The sequence below is a fragment of the Staurois parvus genome, unplaced genomic scaffold, assembly GCF_062004578.1.
Source record: "Staurois parvus isolate SC_StPar_1 unplaced genomic scaffold, SC_StPar_1.0 ptg000147l, whole genome shotgun sequence".
Lineage (NCBI taxonomy): Eukaryota > Metazoa > Chordata > Amphibia > Anura > Ranidae > Staurois > Staurois parvus.
In genome coordinates, this window is record NW_028317943.1 from 25163324 (window position 1) to 25184963 (window position 21640).

Consider the following 21640-nt stretch of genomic DNA (forward strand, 5'->3'; position numbering starts at 1 on the left):
GGGCTAAGAAGAAGGCCAGTAGGAAGTTACTAGGTGGACCAAGTGGCTATTTTGAGAAAACAAACAGGCTTTATTCAATTCATATGGTACAAAAGTATAAAAGAGCATAAAGATACCTACACACCACATACAAATTTTTAAAAAAACAACGTTGTCTTGTCAACACGGAGGACTGTACAGCCAGAAGACAGACCATCACCTCACTCATCCACAAACTGTAGAATTACCCAATAATTCTCACTTGGAGAGTGGACAAAAGTTCATAATTACTCAAAGGTAGGTAAATCTGTAGGGAATTAGGCCTATATCATAGAGTCAATACTTAGTTAGCCAAGAATATCTGTGCTAAGCCAATGGTCCTACTTCTAAGTGTGGGCATCTATTTGTATCTGGTTAAGAACCGCATTGAGGTGTAAATAGGTTCATCAACACAGTTCAGTCTGGTCATAGCAGATAAATCAGTAAACCATCCCTGAGATGTATGCATGTGGCCATTGCCAAATCTGTAAATATGTGGATAGGACGGACTGGTTTATGAGTTTTGATCAATCTAAACGTTTTTCCATTAAAGACTTTATCAATTGCTCTACCACCCGCGTTATCTACATGCTAGAATGTCCCTCTAATAAATACTATATAGGGAAAACCAAGAGACAGCTAAGGGGGCGTATCGGGGAACATCTCTGAAACATTAGGAAAAATGACAATGAGAGTCCACTAGAGTATCACAATGGTAAACCGGATGGGATGAAAGTGAAAGGGATTTTTGCCCTTAAGCTATCATCACGTAGATTTCCTGCAAAAGGAAATAATGTGCATTCTCAAATTAGGTACACTAGCCCCCAATGGCCTGAATACGGAATGCAATCTACAGGTCTTTTTGGACCTGTAGGAATAAAGTAAACACCTTTGATTGTACTTTACCCACATAAATGGACTAGCGGTATCTTTGAAGCCTGTAAACCCTGTCTCTAATGTTGGAGGGATGTTTTTTTTATATCTTTCCACTGCTATGTATTTGTTAATTATGAGAAATGTGCTGTCTCTTTCCCTAATATCAATATTAATAAAAAAAAAGGCGCTAAACCCTTGTGATCAACAACTAATTAAAGAATAAGCAGTGATGCATTAACATAAATGAACATAAATAAATAGTACAATCCAAAACGTTGTGAAGTGTCCATAAATTAATTAAAAGTCCTTTTGAACTATAAATGATCCAGTTATTCACCTGACACCAGTGTCCAATATAATAAGCAAATAAATTCTTCACCACTAACGTGCAGTAAAATGGGAGGCATTCCAGATCCAATCTCAATCTGATACCTGCAGATCTACCTGTGTAATTCACTGGCTATTCGAACTTTTACCACTGTAAGTTCATCATGAGGCGGAAGACTAGGTGTACCTCAGGGATGGTTTACTGATGTATCTGTTATGACCAGACTGAACTGTGTTGATGAACCTATATACAATATACCTCAATACGGTTCCTAACCGGACCAATAAACATGCCCAAACCGGGAAGTAGGACCATTGGCTTAGCACGGATATTCTTGGCTAAGTATTGACTCTATGATATGGGCCTAATGCCCTACAGATTTACCTACCTTTGAGTAATTATGGACTTTAGTCCACTCTCCAAATTATTATACAGTGTTTATATAGCGCCAAAGGGTTTGCTCAGCGCTGTACATCAGCGAGGGGGACAGAACATGAGACAATACAGTACAATACAATACACGAGGGGTTTGAGGGCCCTGCTCTTTCGAGCTTACAATCTAGGAATGAGAATTATTGGTTAATTCTTCAGTGTGTGGATGAGTGGGGTGATGGCATGTCTGCTGGCTGTACGGTCCTCTATGTTGACAAGACAACATTGTCTTTTTTTTTTATGTGGTGTGTAGGTATCTTTATGCTCTTTTATGCTGTTGTACTATATGGAAGGTATCCAGTGTACCATACTTAAAGGTTAAGTCCACCTTTCGCAAATAAATAAATGAACATATATTTAACAAAAAAATGTGCATTCATTATATTTTTTGCAAGTGAGCCTGCTAAGCATTGTGGCTATGATTGGTGGATCATGGGTTCAATGCTAGGCTCCTGCATACTCTTCCACCAGCTCTATGTTCATGCCAAGGTGCAGACATTCAGTTGGAGAGCTAGAGGAAGGGTTAGTTACTATGAGTGTGGTAATCATTGATCATTTTGGGGGTCGGGGGGCAGGTCCACTTGGCACCATGTTACATAATACACTCTAAAAATGGGTGAAACGTCACATGGTCTGAAAAGGTGGAGTTCACCTTTAACCAATACAAACAAAAAGTGTCAAGCCAAATAGTTTTTTTATGAGTAAAAATAATTTTAATTACTAGTAATAATGTTTAATGAAAGTCCAGTTTTGCTTCAAGTACAGAAGTTTACCTTCTTTCCATGTGGTAATTGGAACTGCCCTTGCACCCATATTTAAGATGCAAACCTTCATTTAAATATTATGGTGTATTGGTTTATCTCTTGCCAAAATGAGCTAATGCAGCAATCCCTGACAAAAATTCATTTCGCTGACATCACATAGATGAAAAATGTAACACAATTTGCAGAGGAGACGCCTGCATGTGGAAATAACAAATTGTCACTCTCAATGTAAACACCTATATAAAACAGAAATTCTATCCCAAGAGGGAAGGCTCCAGTGTCTGCCTTCCCTCAGTCACATGCCAGCCCCAGATAGGTTTCCTCAGGAAATGGCACATGTGAGGAATTTACTTTAGTTTCAGAGTTTCTGACCTTTCCTTCAGAAGATTTTGAAAGATGAAAATCTGGAAAGGCTAGACTCAAAATACTAACACACCAGGAAGAGGAAGTTGCCAAACTTGCCAGTGAATTAACATGTGCTAGCTGGGGAAATCAAGGCCCTGTCTGTAAGGCTAAAATAAACATAAGAACATTTCAACTTTAGTGGTTCACAATGTATAATTTACAATGAGTGAAAAATAGTCCAGTCACAACATTTGAATTCATGCTGAAAACAACTGAGTTTTAGAGCTGTATGCCATGGTTGTAAGGTATCCTAATTACATTTTAGGACGGTCCACTGTTTTGGCTGTGTTCTGGTCATGGCTCCATGATACTATTACGTTTACACAAAAGGGAAGAGCAGTGAGCAACAATGATGTCCAGTGCTGTAACCTATAGCAGCTTGATTTTAGTATAGTGTAGCCCGATGTGTGAAATTTTGATTCTCTAGGGCACAACATATTACAAATTGCTCTTTTTCTAATTGAATAATCTCATATCTCTTTTTTAGAGTTATTTATTTATTATTGGTATTATTTATGCTAATATAGTTTTCATCCAGTGAATTGATTAGAATCGATACTTAGATTCTCACTAAACTGGGCACCGTGTACAAATCTACGTGACTGTGTGCTGGACTATTAGGCTGTAAGCTAAGCTTCCCTTGAGTAGGAAATTGTATGAATGGCTAAATGCCAAGCACAATCTTCATTTTCAAAGCTTGCCTCCACTTTTAGGACTTTTAGGTTTTAGCATGTAATATATTATGAAAATGTTGTCTTCTGAGTGTGAAGTAGTATAAATGATGACCAGAACCTCTCTATATAGTCCCTCCAAGTTCATAGGAAGGCTCTGTTTTCTGTGAAAGTGTTCAGGTATGTCATCATAATATTTACAAACTCTGGAAAGGAATATGAAATGGACGCATGAAATACATGGTAGTTTCCTGTATGCGTTGCATCTTTACATATGCATTAAACATATGCTGGGTTTTAAGAGAAAGGTGTTTATCAGCTTCCCTACATACTAGGCTTCACTGATGGGTATGAACAGTGGGATAATGAACATGAGAGTGTTTCAAGTACAATGCTGCAGTTAAAGGATTGCTTACCACACTCTGACAAGGTGAAACTAATGACTATCTGGAAGAACCTCAGAGGAAGACCTTTCTTTTAAGTTTATTGAGCCAGTATATAAGGTTTGAGCAGCCTAAAATGGATAATCCAGGTAAGTTACATAATTAGTCAGGTGGCAAAAAGACTAAAGTTCATCTAGTTCAACCAACAGAAAAAAAAAACTAATAGAAAACTTCTATATACACAATCATATATCCACAGTTGATGCAGAGGAAGGCAACCCATCCCCCTTCTCAAATAAAGCATTATCCATTTCACTCCAGTGGGAAAAAAAATTCCTTCTTGATCCCCCAGTGTTATTAACTATAAATGTTAGTATCCATTTACATTTTGTGCATTTAGGAATGCATCCAATTATTTTTAAAACAATCTATTGAGTTGACCAGAACTTGTTCTTGAAGGAGTCTATTGCACATTTTCACAACTCTTACTGTGAAGATGCCTTACCATATGTGGAGGTTAAATCTCTTTTCCTCCAGATGTAAAAAGTTCCCCCTTGTCATCTGTGATGACCATAAATTTAATAACATAACACCAAGTTCACTATATTGACCACTTATGCATTTATACATGATGATCATATCCCCTCCTTAATCGCCTTTTCTAAATGGAGAAAAACATTTGGTTCAGATTATCTTTCCTCATAGCTGGGCTCCTCTATGTCTCCGTTTCATTGCCCTTCTCTGAACTTTTTCCAATTCTTCAATATCCTTTTTGTGAACAGGCGCCCATAACTGAACTGCATATTCTAGGTGAGGTACAGTTGCAAGAAAAAGTATGTGAACCCCTTGGGATTACGTGGAAATTTGCATGAATTGGGCATAAAATGTGCTCTGAACGTCATCTAAGTCACAACAATAGAAGAACACAGTCTGCTGAACATAATACTACATAAACATTAGATGTTGCCATGGTTTAATTGCACATAACATGTAAACATTCACAGTGCAGGGAGGAAAAAGTATGTGAGGCCCTAGCTTAATGACGTCTCCCAGAGCTAATTGGAGCCAGGAGTGAGCCAACCTTGACTCCAATCAGTGTGATGATATTGGATGTGTTGCTGACAGCTGTCCTGCCCTTAAAAAACACACACCTGTTTTGGGTTTACTGGTTTCAAGAAGCACTGTCTGATGTGAACCATGCCTCGCAGAAAAGAGCTCTCAGAAGACCTACGATCAAGAATTGTTGACTTGCATGAAGATGGAAAGGGTTACAAAAGTATCTCCAAAAGCCTTGATGTTCATGTGTCCACGGTAAGACAGACTGTCTACAAATGGAGAAAGTTTAGCACTGTTGCTACTCTCCCTAGGCGTGGTCGTCCTGTAAAAATGACTGCAAGAGCACAGAGCAGAATGCTGCATGAGGTAAAGAAGAATCCCAGAGTGTCAGCTAAAGACCTACAGAAATCTCTGGTTGTTGTGACTTAGATGACGTTCACAGCACATTTTATGCCCAATTCATGCAAACTTCCACGTAATCCCAAGGGGTTCACATACTTTTTCTTGCAACTGAATGCATAGTTATCTGTACAGGGGCAACATTATGTCTATACCTCTTTTAATACAAGAAAGTATTTTGCTAACTTTAAAAACTGTAGCTTGGCTTTGCATGTCAATATTAAGTTTATGATCTACCAGAACCCTCACATCCTTCTTGATCATTGACTCCTCAGCTGTTTTCCTCGTAAAATGTATTAAGCATGCATGATTTAGTCCCTAAGTGCAAAACTTTACATCTATCAACAATAAACCTCATTTGCCACATTTGCATCGATATTAGGTTGTAAGTTGAAGACATCCTGTAAGGACGTTATTTCACTGCACAGCTGAAGAACTGTTTGAAACACTTTTGAATAATCCAACTATATTATATCCATAGCCAATCCTTTGTCTAAGTTTTTGCTCACCTCCTCATAAAAAGAAAACAGATTTGTTTGACAACTTCAGTCTTTCTTGAATCTATGCTGACTATTGCTTAGAATATTATTTTCCAGTAAAACTCTTCTATGTGGTCTTTTATTAACTCCTAAGTATCTTCCCAGCTATAGAAGTTAAACTAACAGGTCTGTACTTACTAGGTAAGACTTTGATCCCTTACAGTAGTGCCATGCCAGTCATTAAAGAGTCTTTACAAATTAGAAACAATGGTTTAGAAATAACAGAGCTCAACTCTTCAAGAACCCTGGGGTGTAAGCTATCTGTTCCAGGTGCTTTATTCACCTTTCTTTTGTCTAAGTGTTTCTGGACCATGTCAATTTTGAGCCATTGTGTATCATTTGGGCCTATGTTAATAATATTTCCATTAAGGACTCCCCCATTTTCCTTTGTATACACAGAGCTGAAGAAGGCATTTAATACATTTGTCTTCTCTTTGCCCCCAATTCACCAACTCAAAATTATCTTGGAATGGGACCCATATGCTCAGATTTAACCTTTTTCCTATTAATATACTGTATGTGAAGGATTTTGGGGGGTTTATCCTCATTTCTTTTGCTACCTGTCATTCATTTTCAGTTTTTGTGGCATTGATTTCCTTTTATTCATATTCTGTAATATTCTTATGAACTTTTATATTAATTTTTATATGTTTTAAATTACTTATAGCTACTTTATATTAACTTTGGATGTGAGCCACATAGGTTTTATTTTTTGCTTTTTAAACGTATTGCCCATGGGAAATTATTTTGCAGTGTGTTTGCATACAGTTGATTTGAAGAATTCCCTTTTTTGTTAGGTTTTCATCAATACCAATATTCCCTCTCAGTCTTGGAAAGCAGCCCTCAGCCTTGGAAAATGTTCTCTCTTACAATTAAAGGGTTAGTTGCCTGTGCAGAAAAGGAGCTTCTGTAGACAAAAACAAACTGTGCATCTCTAACTAGAGTTAAATAATGCCTTTGCTATAGGTGTATGTAGGTCATTTATATACCTCATGAAGCCTAACTGGAATACTCCTAAGATGTTCCTAGGACATTGCTAAGTGCGGCCTACTCATTATTGCTCACCTTCTCCATCACAGGAGTGAGCTCTCAAAAGCTGATCCCAGAGCTATTGCATCAGGGGAGATAAAGCTCACTCTTGTGATAGTGGAGGTGACCAGTGATGAATAGGTCTCACATAGCAGTATCCTAGCAAAGTCCTGGAAGTATTCCAGTCAGGTTGCAGGAGGTATGTAAATGGCCTATAGCAAGAGCCTTTTTTTGTAAAGGTGAATTAACCGTTTAAGTGTTTTTTATCTCTCCAGTATGTGCTTGTTGTTTACAGCTAACATGATATAAAATCATGTTATGGTCATTGCTATCCAGATGTTCATTTATATGTGCATTAGTAATAGGCTCCACATGGTTTAAGACTAACAGGTCCAGCAGAGAACCATTTCTAGTTGGGGCCTTAATGAAATGTACCATAAAATTGGCATGTAATCGGTTTATAAATTTCTGCCCATTTACTGTTCCATCAGTGCCATTATTCCTGTCAATTTCAGGTCAGTTAAAATCCCCCCCTTAATATTGCTACCCCAGCCCTTGAAGCCCCTTCTATCTGTGCAAGTAGCTGAGTCTCAAACTCCTCATTAACACTCTGTGGTCTATAACAAACTCCAATAATTACTTTTGTAATATGCACACCCATATGCAGTTCTACCCATAAAGCTTCAGTACCATCACACTCTCCAGCAACTAGGTTATCTTTAACTTTAGCTTTGAGGTGACTTCTCAGACAGGCACCACCACCTTTCCATTTCGCATCTCTCTGAAGGAGAGCTTAGCCAAGAATAATAGCCCAGTCATGTGAAGAATTAAACCAAGATTCAGCAATGCCAATTAAATCGCTGTATTCCCTTGAATTTGTTCCAATTATATCCCACTGAAAGAAGTCCATGGGTCACACCCAGAATATTTTAGATTATATTTCCTAAAGCTGACTGCTGCCCCAAAAGCACTTCTTTGGTTAAGAAGGCTTGATAACAAATTAATACATTAAATGCAGGTCTGTGTGGACAAGTAGCTTTGGGCTCCATCTATGTTTGTGGTGAAGTAGTAGTACCACAAAAGCTGCAGTATATTAACTTGTTTATGTTTTGCAATTAAACCTTTAAGAACATGCATTATTTGTGAAGAAAATTTGATGGTAAATGTTTTACATTTGGCCTGTTGATATTCTCTTGTTTGCTAATGACATAAGTGATATAGTTGTATGGTGCAAACACACATAAAAATCTATTAAATAAAAAATTATGGGAAGTCTCCATTGGGTGTCTCCTTTTTAGCATGGCTTATGGTAGGGCATATTCTTTCACCCTCAGACGCAACAGTCTCTTTTCGGACTTCTCTTTGACATACTTAAGGAACTGTCAGTACACCCTCACACTGCATGGTGGACTTCTAAGGGTACAACACATGTTTCTCATGTATTCAATGGCAACTCCTTTATTTCTTTTAAGGACTTACGGGCCCACATGCATCTCTCCAATAAGTTTTTCTAGAAATATTTGTTGATATGTCATGCTATCTAAACTCCATTTGCCACACTGACCTCAACATGGCCCTCCTTCCCATGGAGTAATCTCTTTTTATGGAAAACCAAACTAAACTTACCACCACCTTCTACAAATGCCTGTCAACCAAAGTCAACCATTTGCACTCTTTTTTACCAAATAGCAAAAATGTATCCTGGATCTTTTAGAAGACAGTTGGGATGAGACCACTGACACCTGGTTTGCTGATATCATCAATACGGCAGACAAATGTATACAGTTTAAGTTCATACACCATCTATACTATATGCCTGATTATCCCATGTGGCCTCGTTCCACATGCCCAATGACTCTCCAGCCACTTTATATCACATCTTCTGGTCCTTGCATTTTATTGCAGTCTTCTGGGATTCACTATATACTGCTGTAGAAATGCCTGAAGAATGCCTGAAGTATATCTTTTGGGTGTCCTAAATAATTTTGTCCCTCTGACACATGAGCAAATCATGTTTTGCTTGATATCATTTCAGGCCAGGAAGGCTTTACTACTGAATTGGAAGAACCCCAACCCTCTGACTCTACTACAAGACTTTTTAATATGAACTTGCCTAAATACAAGGTTATATATGATGGAAGACCATGTCCCAAAAAATGTTTTAAAATTTGGAATGTCTGGCTATATTTTTTCCATGTCTACAGTATTGCATGACCCTACTGTGATCCTAGGGAAGGGAGGGAGCAAGTGTGAGTGTTAATGCAGCATGGATGACTTAATCATTTTTGTTGTTTGTTGTTTACTTTCCTTTTCCTGTACCCAGTTGTGCCATTGTACTCAAACCTTATGTTACCAGATTGTAGTCACCTTTTTATATTTATGTTATTGATGGATATATTTCTCCTAGTGTTTTAGACAGCTCATTGGCTTTTTGGGCCTTTTGTCTTTCCCATATATCATGTGGCAAATTTTTAACAAACACGTTAAAAAAAATAAAAAGTCATAATGGTGGAAACCTTGAATACCTAAATGTGCATTTACGTTGCAGTAATATCTAAACAAATGAACAAACATTTTATACATGTATAAATTTGTACTGATTTTTTTCGGCTCATGTTTCCGTTGTTTTTGCCTATCAGTACAATTCCTGTCCTAGGGTGACAATGCTCACTCATGGTACTGTATTGAGGAACAGCGCTATCAATGCCGTCAAAGACAAGGCTACAGAACACCACTTCAGGTCGCAATGCGCTAGTGCTGGACATCCAAGGTACATGCTCCACATGCCCCAGGTCAAGAGGTCATGACAGCCCATCATTCTTTTAAGCTTATTTGTTGTCTCCCACCCACACATTTTATTGCTGTTGTCATAGTTTTGCTATGTTTGTATCATTCAATGTCTCTTATATATAAATACTCTGAAACCAATCAGCTTCCTGCGCCAGCCCCCCTCATACTTACCTAAGCCAAATCTCGATCCAGTGATGAGCATGAGAGCAGATTCTGTCGACTTTCTGTTTTCTCATTGGCTCTTGTTGCTGTCAATCACCACCAGTGAGGTGGGAGTGGGGAGGAGCCACACTTTGTATGTCTTATGGACACATAGAGCTGGCTCAGGAGCGGCCCAAATGAGTGCCCTGATAGCAAGCAACTTGCTATGGGGGCACTCAGCGGGGGTGGGAAGGAGCCAGGAGCGCCAATGGGGGATCTGAGAAAAGGAGGATCAGGGCTGCTGTGTGAAAAAGCATTGTAAGTAAGGTAAGAATTATATATTTGGTTTGTTTTTTAAAATTAAATTAAATTTTATTAGCTAAAGTCTGATTCATACTTTATAGATTTGCTGCAGTGGTTTAATGCACTTTACTTTGGGGGTCGTCTTAAAGGAAAAGTACAGCCAAAGCTCTTTTGGCTGTACTTCTGTGGATCACAGGAGTGCAGTTTGTTCTACACTCCTGTGACCCGTTGCCGGCTGTCAGTTGACCTCACTTAGCCAGTCCAGGCTGGGGAAAGATCCCGACTTTAAAAATGGGATCCACCCCAAAGTCTAGAGCAGCACCTGGCAAGCCTCTCAGTGAGCTGTTCCTCTTCCCTTCCACAGCCCAGTGCTTCAGTGAGCGTGGGGGGGAGTGCAGAGTAGACAGCGGTGACTGACAGTCTCTACTCACAGCAGCAGTGAAAACTCAGCGATCAGCGGCCATGTCATCACTGACTTTTCACCCTTACAGCCAGCGAGGGACAGATACAGCATCCACCTACGTAAGTATTAATTTAAAAAAAATGAATTCCTATACTTCTCTTTTAAAGAAGGCCATTTATTATGAATGGGCTGATAACACACCACAATGGATCAAGAAACACACTCTTTTTTAGCACCATGATATGTGTGTTGAGGCATGTTGTGGTCTGCTGCATTGTGTGTTCCACTTTACAGTGCATTGGTATGCCATTCACAATGAATGGCACCTCAACACACTGCATATAGAGCACGTGTGTTGTTGCACATTGTACAAACATGTCTTTTAGTAGGCATCTATGCATCACACAGGTGCACATGTGCCATCAATACATTTACTTGTGTTTTTGCTGCAACTGTGGAAAAACATTTTGATGCTAGAGTTCAATTCCAATCAGAACTCAGTTCACCATCTAACATGGGAATGCCATTCCGTCATGGACTGATTGTTCTACACAACCTGCGCCAATTCCGGGTTGGAAAAGCCAGATCTCTGGTTACGTAGCATGGGCAGAGTGGACTGGACCCCTAAGTACATTCAAGAGAATGTCACGCTTCCAAAATACATGGTAGACCCTCACGTCTCTGTAGAGGTGAGAAAAGAATAGAAAAAGCAAGCTTCAGCAACAGCCCACTTACACTAAAGTGTTCACAGGGCAGGTAGGCAATTAATGTTTAAAGCTCCAGTAAGGAAGGGTAGAGCAATAATGGGGTGAGGATGGACTTTTTAACCTTTCTGTGCTTCCTCTCTCTAAATAGTTGGATGAAGTAGTACCTCAGTAAAGAGCTCTCCTAGTATAAGATATGGAATACAAAATCATTACAGTCAATTATATGCAATAGTTACGCTACCGCATGAGTGCTCAACCTGTGGCCTTCCAGTTGTTGAAGAACTGCAAGTCCCATGAGGCATTGCAAGGCTGACAGTTACAAGCATGACTCTCAAAGGCAGAGGCATGATAGGAACTGTAGTTCCGCAACAGCTGGAGGGCTATACGATGAGCACCCATGCACTACTGTCTGCATAAAGAAACTTGTACAACATTCATGCAATGCAAGAAACATAGGTCCAAACTTTATTTAAATTTTTTTCAGTAATATATCTCTTTGAAACAGTCAAAAAATATATATCTTCTAAAAATAAAAACACTTAGAATTTTGCTTACATGCACAAAATTTATGCAGAACATTTTCAGTAGAGCTAACGTTATTGTAATGAAATTATATACTCATTAACTTTTCAATTGACTCTAAAGCTGTCTGAATACGTTTTGCAATTTAATGGCCTGAGACTGAGGTTATTGGAAAGCTGCAGAACGAATTTTGAAAAAGTAATTAGGTTGTATAATATAATGCCATCAGTGTAAAAAGCCTTGTGAATATATCCAGAAAAAATGCATCAGGTGTGTTGGTAGAGATCATTTATATATATTCTTATTTACCATTTTCTTTATTTTCTGAGCGCCCCAGCAGTCCCTGAACCTCTGAATCCAGAAACCTAAATTTAAGCTAAATGACCTATGCACTTAGGTACCTACATTTGCTGATTCAGGTATCATGTGGGCAGAGCTTCATGTAAAAAAAATACTGCCCTGCAAGCAATACCTTTAACCTGAAGCTTCTGTGATCTCCACTTTGCTAATATATGCAATGACATTCAGGTCAGACTAATTTCACTGAAAATTCTTCATTTTAAAATGTCCTACGATCCAAACAAAAAAAATTAAAGTGTTTCTAAACCGACAACAGTAAAATCAGTCTGTGCAGTTCAGTAAAGCATGCTTGTTATACTCACTGTGGCACCTAAGGGGTTAATCCTCTGCATTGTGTAAAAAAGGCTGTTTGATCCTGATTGCTCTGTTCCTTCCCTTGGTATGTATTGCTAGAGAGGTTTTTTTTTCCTTGGGAGAGTGCATGTGATCAGCACAGGGCCAATCAGCACTGATCAGACAGAGGTCAGGGGTTCTGCATCCTCCTAGAGCAAACAGAAAACTCCTCCTACAAGCTTTAGCTACTGCTTGGCTGAACACTTATAGAAGTCACAAGACTGCTCTAACTGCTGATGAGAAAAGGTATTTAGCAGTTTATATTTACTAAAATAATTGCATTTCCATGTTCTGTGTACTGTGTGAGACCTGATATAGTGAATGCAGGGTCCTGGGTTTAGTAACACTTTAAAGGAAATCATTTCCAGTACAGGTACAACATTCTGTGCCTGGGCAGAATGCTCTAAAGAAGATTGCTGCTATTTGAAAGCAGCAGTCTCTCTGTAACTGTCTGCCATGTCCCCAGCTGAGTAACAGCCACTGGCATAGCACTAGCCATTGCAGCTCATGTGGCTGCTAAAGGGCCTAAGGGGTGGAAGGAAGCTTCTGGTCATCCTGGCCAGCACTGAAACTAATACTGTATTTCCAACCCAGTCTTCCTCAAGCTGTAAAATTCCCAGAGTATCACCTCAGGTAAAAAGTGACAGCTATTTGTAGTTCTGAAAAGCTAGATCCACAGTCTAAAGTTTGCATTGGGGTGATGGATTAATTTTATGCGTGAATACTAACAATTACTATTAATATTAATATCATATTATTATTAAGCATGTTTGTGCCACCCTATAGCAGAAATACTGCTACAGGGTGGCACGGGTATGCAGACTCACGTATATATACTTTATTTTGCAGTTCCAGGTAGGGAGCACGCCATTCGTGGCCTTGGTAGTCATTCACCAGGTCCTGGCAGGTGATTCCTCGCCAGCACCTGGTGATTACTGAGTATCTCGGACAGGGGAGAGACCTGTCTATAAACAACACAGATCTCTCCCCTGTCAGCTCCTGCACACTGCTTTGTATGGCTCTGCATAGCAGAGCCATACAAACAGTGTGCTTACAGTGTAAACACTTACACAGCACACTGAGAAACAGCCCACTGTTAACCCTTTGATCGACCCACATGTTAGCCCCTCCTGCCCAGTGTCATTAGTACAGTGTCAGTGCTAGTGTTAGCACTGATCACTGTATTGGTGTCACTGGGGATGTCAGTGACACCAAGTCAGTTCGCCCCAGTGTCAGAATGCCCACTGCAGTCTCGCAGTCCTGCTATAAGTCTCTGATCGCCGCCATTACTAGTTTAAAACAAAATTAAATTCCAGTATATATACCGCCATTTGTAAACACTATAAGTTTCATTTAAACCAATTAATTTACACGTATTGGGATTTTCTTTAGCAAAGACATGTAGCAGAATACATTTTTGCCTTAATTTATGATGAAATTTGTTTTTTTTTATTTTTTTACTGGACATGTTTAATAGCAAAAAGTCAAAAATTTTGGTTTTTTTTCTCAAAATTTTCCTGTTTTTTTGTTTATAGCACAAAAAATTAAAAATGCACAGGCGATCAAAAACCACTGAAAGAAAGCTCTATTTGTGGGAAAAAAAGGACACAAATTTCATTTGGGTGAAGCGTTGCATGACTGTGCAATTGTCAGTTAAAGTAACGCAGAGCCGTATCCCAAAAAATGGCCTGGTCAGGAAGGGGGTACATCCTCTGGAGGTCAAGTGGTTAATATTATTATAATTATTATTGCAATCATATTATTTTTGTCATAATGCAATTTTTTTTCTACTACACTCCTGGGTTTTTTTTGTTTTGTTTATTAGTTACTACTAAACAACCTCTTTCAGCACTTACTTGCTGTGGCAGTGGAGGGTCTGGGATGGCTTACAATTTACACTGAGGCCCTGAGATCTGAGATACTGGGAACACTTAGGATCTACCAAGGACAGAGCGGTAGCCGGAAAATAAAGGCTGAAAGTTAAATCCACAGCTCTGGTCTCTAGCAGTCTATTAGCTATGCTGACAGCTCTCCTGCTGCTTGACCTTGATTTAGACATTTTTTAAGTTAAGATCAAGGACAGCAGGGAGATCATTGGGGGACCCAGGGGCGGACTGACCATTTGGAAACTCGGGCACTGCCCGAGGGCCCGGGGTCAGTAGGGGGCCCCCTGAGATGCCCCTAGTACCTTTTTCATAGGCTTTTTTGAGTTTGGGCAAGGACACAGGGGCCCCATGATCCCCTATTGCCCGGGGGCCCCATGAGTAGTCAGTCCGCCCCTGGGGAGACCCCATCAAACTTTTGCTATGGGGCTCTATGAACTGTAGTTACACCTCTGGCAACAGCTAGACCTCTGTAATTAATAAAGATAATGAATGCTGCTGATTGCAGAACTATAGGTGTGACTCAGCAGGGAACAGCGGTGTAAGACCACTGCAGAGATACCACTGCTTCCATACAGACAGCAGCAGCACTCAGAGCTAAATATGAAAAAGTGGACAGGGCAGGAATGACCCTCCTAAGTGAATAAATGTGAGATGGTAATTATATATAATGGAGAGAAGAAACAAAGCATAGTAATACATATGCTTTATACTGAAAATGTCACAATGGTAAACTTGTATTTTATTATAACAAAGCCTAGTTCCCCACTTCAACTGTTGGTCATCTTTTAAGGAGATTCATTTGTTATCTCTGTACTAGTGGGGCACCAAGATGTAATGGAACATGCCATTAGCAGCATTATTCAGATAAAGAAAAAAAATGTCGGATGGAAAAAAAAAAAAGAAAAAATTTTACTTTATAACATCTGAACTTTGGCCTGCTGTAAAGGAATACAAATCTTGTAATACCATATTAAATAACTAACTTTAACTATGATAAACATATATTTTTACAGTCTGTGATAGTCTTGGTAACAAGAAATGTGAAAAGAGTTAATGTTTGCAAGCAAAAAAATAAATGTACTGTAAAGTAAAGAGTATTTTTTCTAATGTAATGATTCCTTCCTAAATTAAGGATTTGTATGTCCAATTTGCAGAGCAGCTGTTAAACTACAGATCTGATGATCAGAAAGCTTTGTTGTCATTGTGCCTGCTTTTACAGTTCAGCCTTTGGAGATGCTGCTGAAGCACCAGTTCCTTCAGCACCACCGGATGCCTCTGCTATGAAGTTCAGTGATGATGAATTTATACAGTATCTTTTCCCAGTTGGACGGGGACCATCCTCGAATACATGACCAAGATGGGAACCGCACTACAAAAGAACAAAATAAAATATGTTTTTCAGGTTCTGAATGTTGTTAAATATACTACATTGCATGATAACACAGATTATAGTGCAAAAAACACCTGTAATGTTTTAACATTTATTAAAGGATTACTGAATTTTGTAAGAATAATATGAAGCCTGTGCACTCATACCAGCTAAGTCTGAGAAGGGGTTAAATTGTAATGGTGTTAAAGTTACTATTTAAAGTTGCTTCTATACAATTTAAGGTCACTGCAGGTTTCTTTACAATTCTTCTAGAGCCCCAAAAACCTGCTGTCATGCAAATATTAGTGACGCATCATTGTGAAAGGCACTTGACCAATAGCAGGATTGAAGAAGCCCTAATTCCTAACAGTTGATATTTGCATAACAGAGCGCCCCAGGTATCAGGCTCCAGAGACTACAAAGAATATGAAACTACCAAAAGACCCCTAAGGGTGCCTGCAAAAGAATGCCAGTGGTACTTTATATGGCATGTTTAACACCGCAACAGTTTTGCTTTAAGATTTTAGAAAAACTTGTGTCATGGTGATGTTCTGAGATGCTGAATGACCATTGAGCCAGTTCAGTTTATGGGAGAAGGGTTGTTTTGCAATAGAATTTATAATGTCTTCCTAATAGTCTTTGAAAACTAACTGTCCCCACAGTGTATGTTTACTGAACATCTATTACAACAAACTGATATACAGTAGAGGCACATGGAACAATAGAACAACACTAAATAAATAGAGTAAAGCCTGCATTCTCCTTCACAGCATTTGTTTACCACTTACGCACATATATTTTTTAACATCATTGCAGAAATGGACAGATTTTACAGGATTTGGTGAAACAGTAACAGCTAGGCATCTCTTAGCAACATCTTGAGAGTTTTCTAGTCAGACTTTATGACATAGGTAAATTACTTACACCATCCTTTTTCAACCAGGGTGCCTTCAGGATTCTTCAGGGGTGCCTTCAGTAAATGTTAGTAACCAGTTATATTATGTGTATCTAGGAAAAAATCCAGGCCTTTTTTAAAGCAATCCACTGAGCTGGCCAGAACCAACTCTTGAGGGAGTCTATTCCACATTTTCACAGCTCTGACTGAAGAAACCTTTCCGTATAAGGAGGTTAAATCTCTTTTCCTCCAGACGCAAAGAGTGCCCCCTTGTCCTCTGTGAGGACCTCAAGGTGAATAACTCTACACTGAGTTCACTATATGAACCACTGATGTATTTATACATGTTGATCATATCCCCCCTTAATCTCCTCTTCTCAAGAGAGAATAAATTCAGTTCCTCTAATCTTTCCTCATAGCTGATCTCCTCCATGCCTCTTTGGTTGCCCTTCTCTGTACTTTCTCCAGTTCCCCAATGTTCTTTTTGTGAATTGGTGCCCAAAACTGAACTGCATATTCCAGATGAGGTGTTACTAATGATTTGTACCGGGGTAAAATGATATCTCTCTGGAGTCTATACCTCTTTTAATACAAGAGAGGATTTTGCTCACTTTAGAAACCACAGCTTGTCATTGCATGCCATTATTAAGCTTGTGATCTACCAGAACTCCCATATCCTTCATCACCATTGATTTCCCCAGTTGTACCCCCCCCCCTAGTATGTATGATGCATATTCTTCGCCCCCAAGTGCATAACCTTACATTTATCAACATTAAACCTCATTTGCCACATAGTTGCCCAATTAAACAGTGCATTGAGGTCGGCTTATAAGTTGGAGACATCCTGTAAGGACATTATTCCACTGCACAGCTTGGTGTCATCTGCAAAGACTGAAACAATATTTTTAATCCCAGACCATGTATCGTTTATAAATATATTAAAAAGTAAGGGTCCCAACACTGAACCTTGGGGTACACCACTGACAACCCTAGACCATTCAGAGTAAGAATCATTAACCGCTACTCTCTGAATACGTTTTCTATTCATTTACATACTGATTTTTCTAAGCCCGTAGACTTTACCTTACACATTAGTCGTGTGTGGGGAACCGTGTCAAATGCTTTTGAAAACTCCAAGTATACCACATCCACCACCACCCCTCTGTCCCAGGTTTTGCTCACCTCCTCATAAAAAGAAATCAGATTTGTTTGACAACTTCTGTCTTTCATGAATCCATGCTGTCTGTTGCTTGCATTTTTTTTTCACAAGCAAGAGCTCATCTATGTGGCCTCTTATTAAAATGTCCAGTATCTTACCAACTATAGAAGTTAAACTAACAGGTCTGTAATTATCTGGTAAAGATTATCTCTTTTTAAATATAGGCACCACATTGGCCTTACGCCAATCCAGTGGTACTATGCCAGTCATTAAAGAGTCCCTGAAAATTAGAAACAATGGCTTTGAAATGACAGATTCTCTATCCCATCCAGTCCAGGTGCTTTATTCACCTTTATTCTGTCTAAATATTTATGGATCATATCAATTGTGAGCCAATGTGGATCATCTGGAGCTGTGTCAATACCATGCCCATTATGGACAAGAGCCCCCCGTGCTCCTTTGTATACACAGAGCTGAAGAAGGTATTTAATAAATTTGCCTTCTCTTTGTCCCCAGTCACCCACTCTAGATTATTTTGTAAAGGGCCTACAACCTTTTTACTAATAATATTTTTGAAGAATTTTTGGGGGTTGGTCCTGCCATGATTTCCTTTTTACATATTCTGTTATATTCTTTGTAATGTTTAAACAGTGATAGTGTTCCTTCATTTTTATATTTCATAAAAGCTGTTTTCTTATTGTTTATAGCTTTTTTAACTTTTGTCGTAAGCCTTTTGTCGTAGGTTTTATTTTAAGCCTTTTAAACTTGTTGCCCATGGGAATATATTTTGCAGTGTGTTCACATACAGTCTTTTTGAAAAACTCCCATTTCTGTGTTGTGTTCATTGATACCAATATTCCCTCACCAGTTAAAGTTTTGGAGAGCAGTTCCCAGCCTTGGAAAATTAGCTCTCTTAAGTTGAGTGCTTTTTATTATTTTATATGTGCTTGTTGTTTACAGCTAACAATAAATTAAATTATGTTATGGTCACTGCTACCAAGATGTTCTTTTATAAGGACATTAGTAATAAGCTCTGCATGATTTGAGATTACCAGATCCAGCAGAGCATCATTCCTCGTTGGGGCCTCTATGAACTGTACCATAAAATTGTCCTGTAGAAGGTTTATAAATTTTTGCCCTTTAACTGTTCTTGCAGGGCCACTACTCCAGTCAACTTCTGGGCAGTTAAAATCTCCCATTATTATCACTGTCCCAGCCTTTGCAGCCCTTTCAATTTGTGCAAGGAGCTGAGTCTCCACCTCCTCATTAAGACTGGGTGGCCTATAACACACTCCAAGGATTACCTTTGTAGTATGCACCCCCATTTGCAGTTCCACCCATAATGCTTCAGCCTCATCACACTCTCCATCAGCTAGGTCCTCTTTCACACTAGCTTTGAGATCACTTCTCACATAGATACAGACACCATCACCTTTCCTATTTACCTTGTCTCCCCGAACGACAATATAGCCAGAAATATTAATGGCCCAGTCATGTGAAGAATGAAGCCAAGATTAAGCAATACCAATTAAATCATAGTTCTCTTCATGCACCAAAGCTTCCAACTCAACTATTTTGCTGGGCAGATTTCTGGCACTGGTGAACAAACACTTTAATTCATTGACACCTTCTGCGCACGTATTTTGCATATTTTTTATTTTCGTACAAATGGTACCAATTCCAATGGTTGTTTGTAACATGGAAACCTTCTAATCACCTGCTATAGCCCTCCCTCCAACTTTCCATTCCACCCACCAATAAGGATTGACCCCTGTCTGATCTGTCTGCACCATTATCATCTAATTCTCCCTCCTCGACCATAGTTTAAATACTCCTTCAGCCATAACATAAACCTCTCCCCCAGCACAGCAGGCCCCCTTCCATTTAGGTGCAAACCATCTCTAGCATATAGGTTGCACCCCAATGAAAAGTCAGCCCAGTGCTCTAGAAACCCAAATCCTTCCCTCTTACACCAGGTCTTTAGCCATGCATTGAGTTCTCTAATCTCCCCATGTCTTTCCTGTGTTGCACATGGCATGGCCTATGATGGATATGTCGCTAAAATCCTCTTGTGGGTCTTGGAGTGAGAAGTATACTGGGATTATATTCATGTGTTCTAATTTAGAAGATCGGTGGTCACTGTACTGGGCAGCGTCTTGTCTTGCAACTGTTACAGGAATGGGAAGTGAAAAGAACCTGAGAAGGAAGTATTGAGGAGTAAAAAAAAAAGGTACAGAAAAGGGAAAAAAAGTGCATAGGCATTTTTATTTTTTGGTGAAGGTGAACTATGCCTTTAAAGCCTAATATATTCAAAAAAGATAAATGAACCATAGTAACAAGCAACCAGATTCCATCTACAGTCATAGTAAACCAGATTCCATTTGTGGTTATTTTTTGGGTGCCTGTCATCAGAAATCTTTCAGAAATCCTCATGGCTTGTCTTGTTCCTAATTCACTGACGCAAATTAGGAAATGATTGTGTTTGTGCTTCATACAGTCATTTTTAGTAGTATAGTAGTTTTTTTAATCGCTCTTTTTTCCAGGTATACAGAAGAAATAAAGACTTGCACCTTGCTACATTAACACTTTCAAAGTTCTGATGTACTAACCTGACTGCAACTTGCTTCTACTCTGTGCATCCCATATGAAAAGTCATCAGCATATGATATTGCTTCTGGATTGACAACATCATAAAATGAGGGCCAACCTGCAAGAGCAGCATAAGAAAAATGTTAATGCCAAAGACACGATGTGGGGAAAATTCAGTAACATCACTGAAATTGGTCCAGACCTTCTGTTAAAAGTATAGAATGGTATGTAGACAAACATTACTTCTTAGTTATGGAATAGCAAATATTACATTCTTGATAATAAACATGTCTAAATACCTAAAGCAGAACTAAACCCATCGAACAGTTTCCTAAAACATACAAGGCATGTCGTGAATGATAACTGTCACTGCTGTTTGTGTTTTCAGCTGAACTGTCAAGCCATCAAATGACCAGTACCATAACTGATCACATGTGGCAACTGCAAATCAAATAGAGGCTAAGATGGCAGCGTGCTTGTCTGTAAAAAAACAGAAGGGTTTAGTTCCACTTTAAAAAACAAAAGGAATTTGAAGGTGTTCAAACTGTTACAGCCAAAAATATTGGCACCCTTGAGTTTCTGTCAGATAATGTACCACTTCGCCAAGAAAATTGTTACATTGCAAATGTTTAGTCATTCTCATGTTTATTTCTTTTGTTTGTATTGGTATGCAATAAAAATGTGATCTTAGTGCATCCCTATATTAGGGGAAATATATATATAATACTCTATTGTTAAATTGGTGAGATTTTGTATGATTAGTGCCAATCATGAACAGCAATGCTCCCAATGTGGATCAATTGCATTAAAAAAATCAAACCACGTCCGATTACAAACACCAAATCCCATCCCACAGCAGCATGTGAAGCGTGGACTTATCTTCTTATGGAAGGTAATCAATCCTTACATACTTTAAAGATTCCCATACCGCTGCATTCTCTTCAACTCCTCCTTCAGGAGGTTTTGCTTACTCATTGGGAGGCTAATGGGATCCCACAAATCTCGGACCTTTTCAACAAAGAGAAAGTGATTTCATTTGATGAACTCACCACAAAATTCTCAGTTTCCGAATGTGATTTTTTACTATATGCCAAAGTCATAGCATGTCTTAAGCGAGATAAAATTTTTAATCCAATTCTCACAAATTTCAGCCTGGCCCTCTTGGACTTCAGTCCCCTTCAGTGAAAAAGGGAATATCCCTTTTTTATAATATACTTCAATCTAAAATGGTATTCAATAAATCCTCCCCTTTGCTGAAATGGGAAAAGGAGCTGATTATATCT

At 38.9% G+C, this 21640-nt stretch overlaps 1 protein-coding gene across 2 annotated transcripts in view; it reads right to left on the reverse strand.

Moving 5' to 3' along the window:
* Window positions 1–11681: 11681 nt before the first annotated feature.
* Window positions 11682–21640, reverse strand: part of MSRB3 (methionine sulfoxide reductase B3) — a 191051-nt gene continuing 181092 nt past the window's right edge. For both annotated transcript variants that reach the window (XM_089674150.1, XM_089674151.1), the window contains 2 exons: window positions 20378–20475; window positions 11682–15714 (listed from right to left, as the gene is read on the reverse strand). In XM_089674150.1, coding sequence (XP_089530276.1) covers window positions 15559–15714; window positions 20378–20475 — 254 coding nt within the window. In that variant the 3' untranslated portion in view covers window positions 11682–15558. The remainder of the gene's footprint in view (window positions 15715–20377; window positions 20476–21640) is intronic.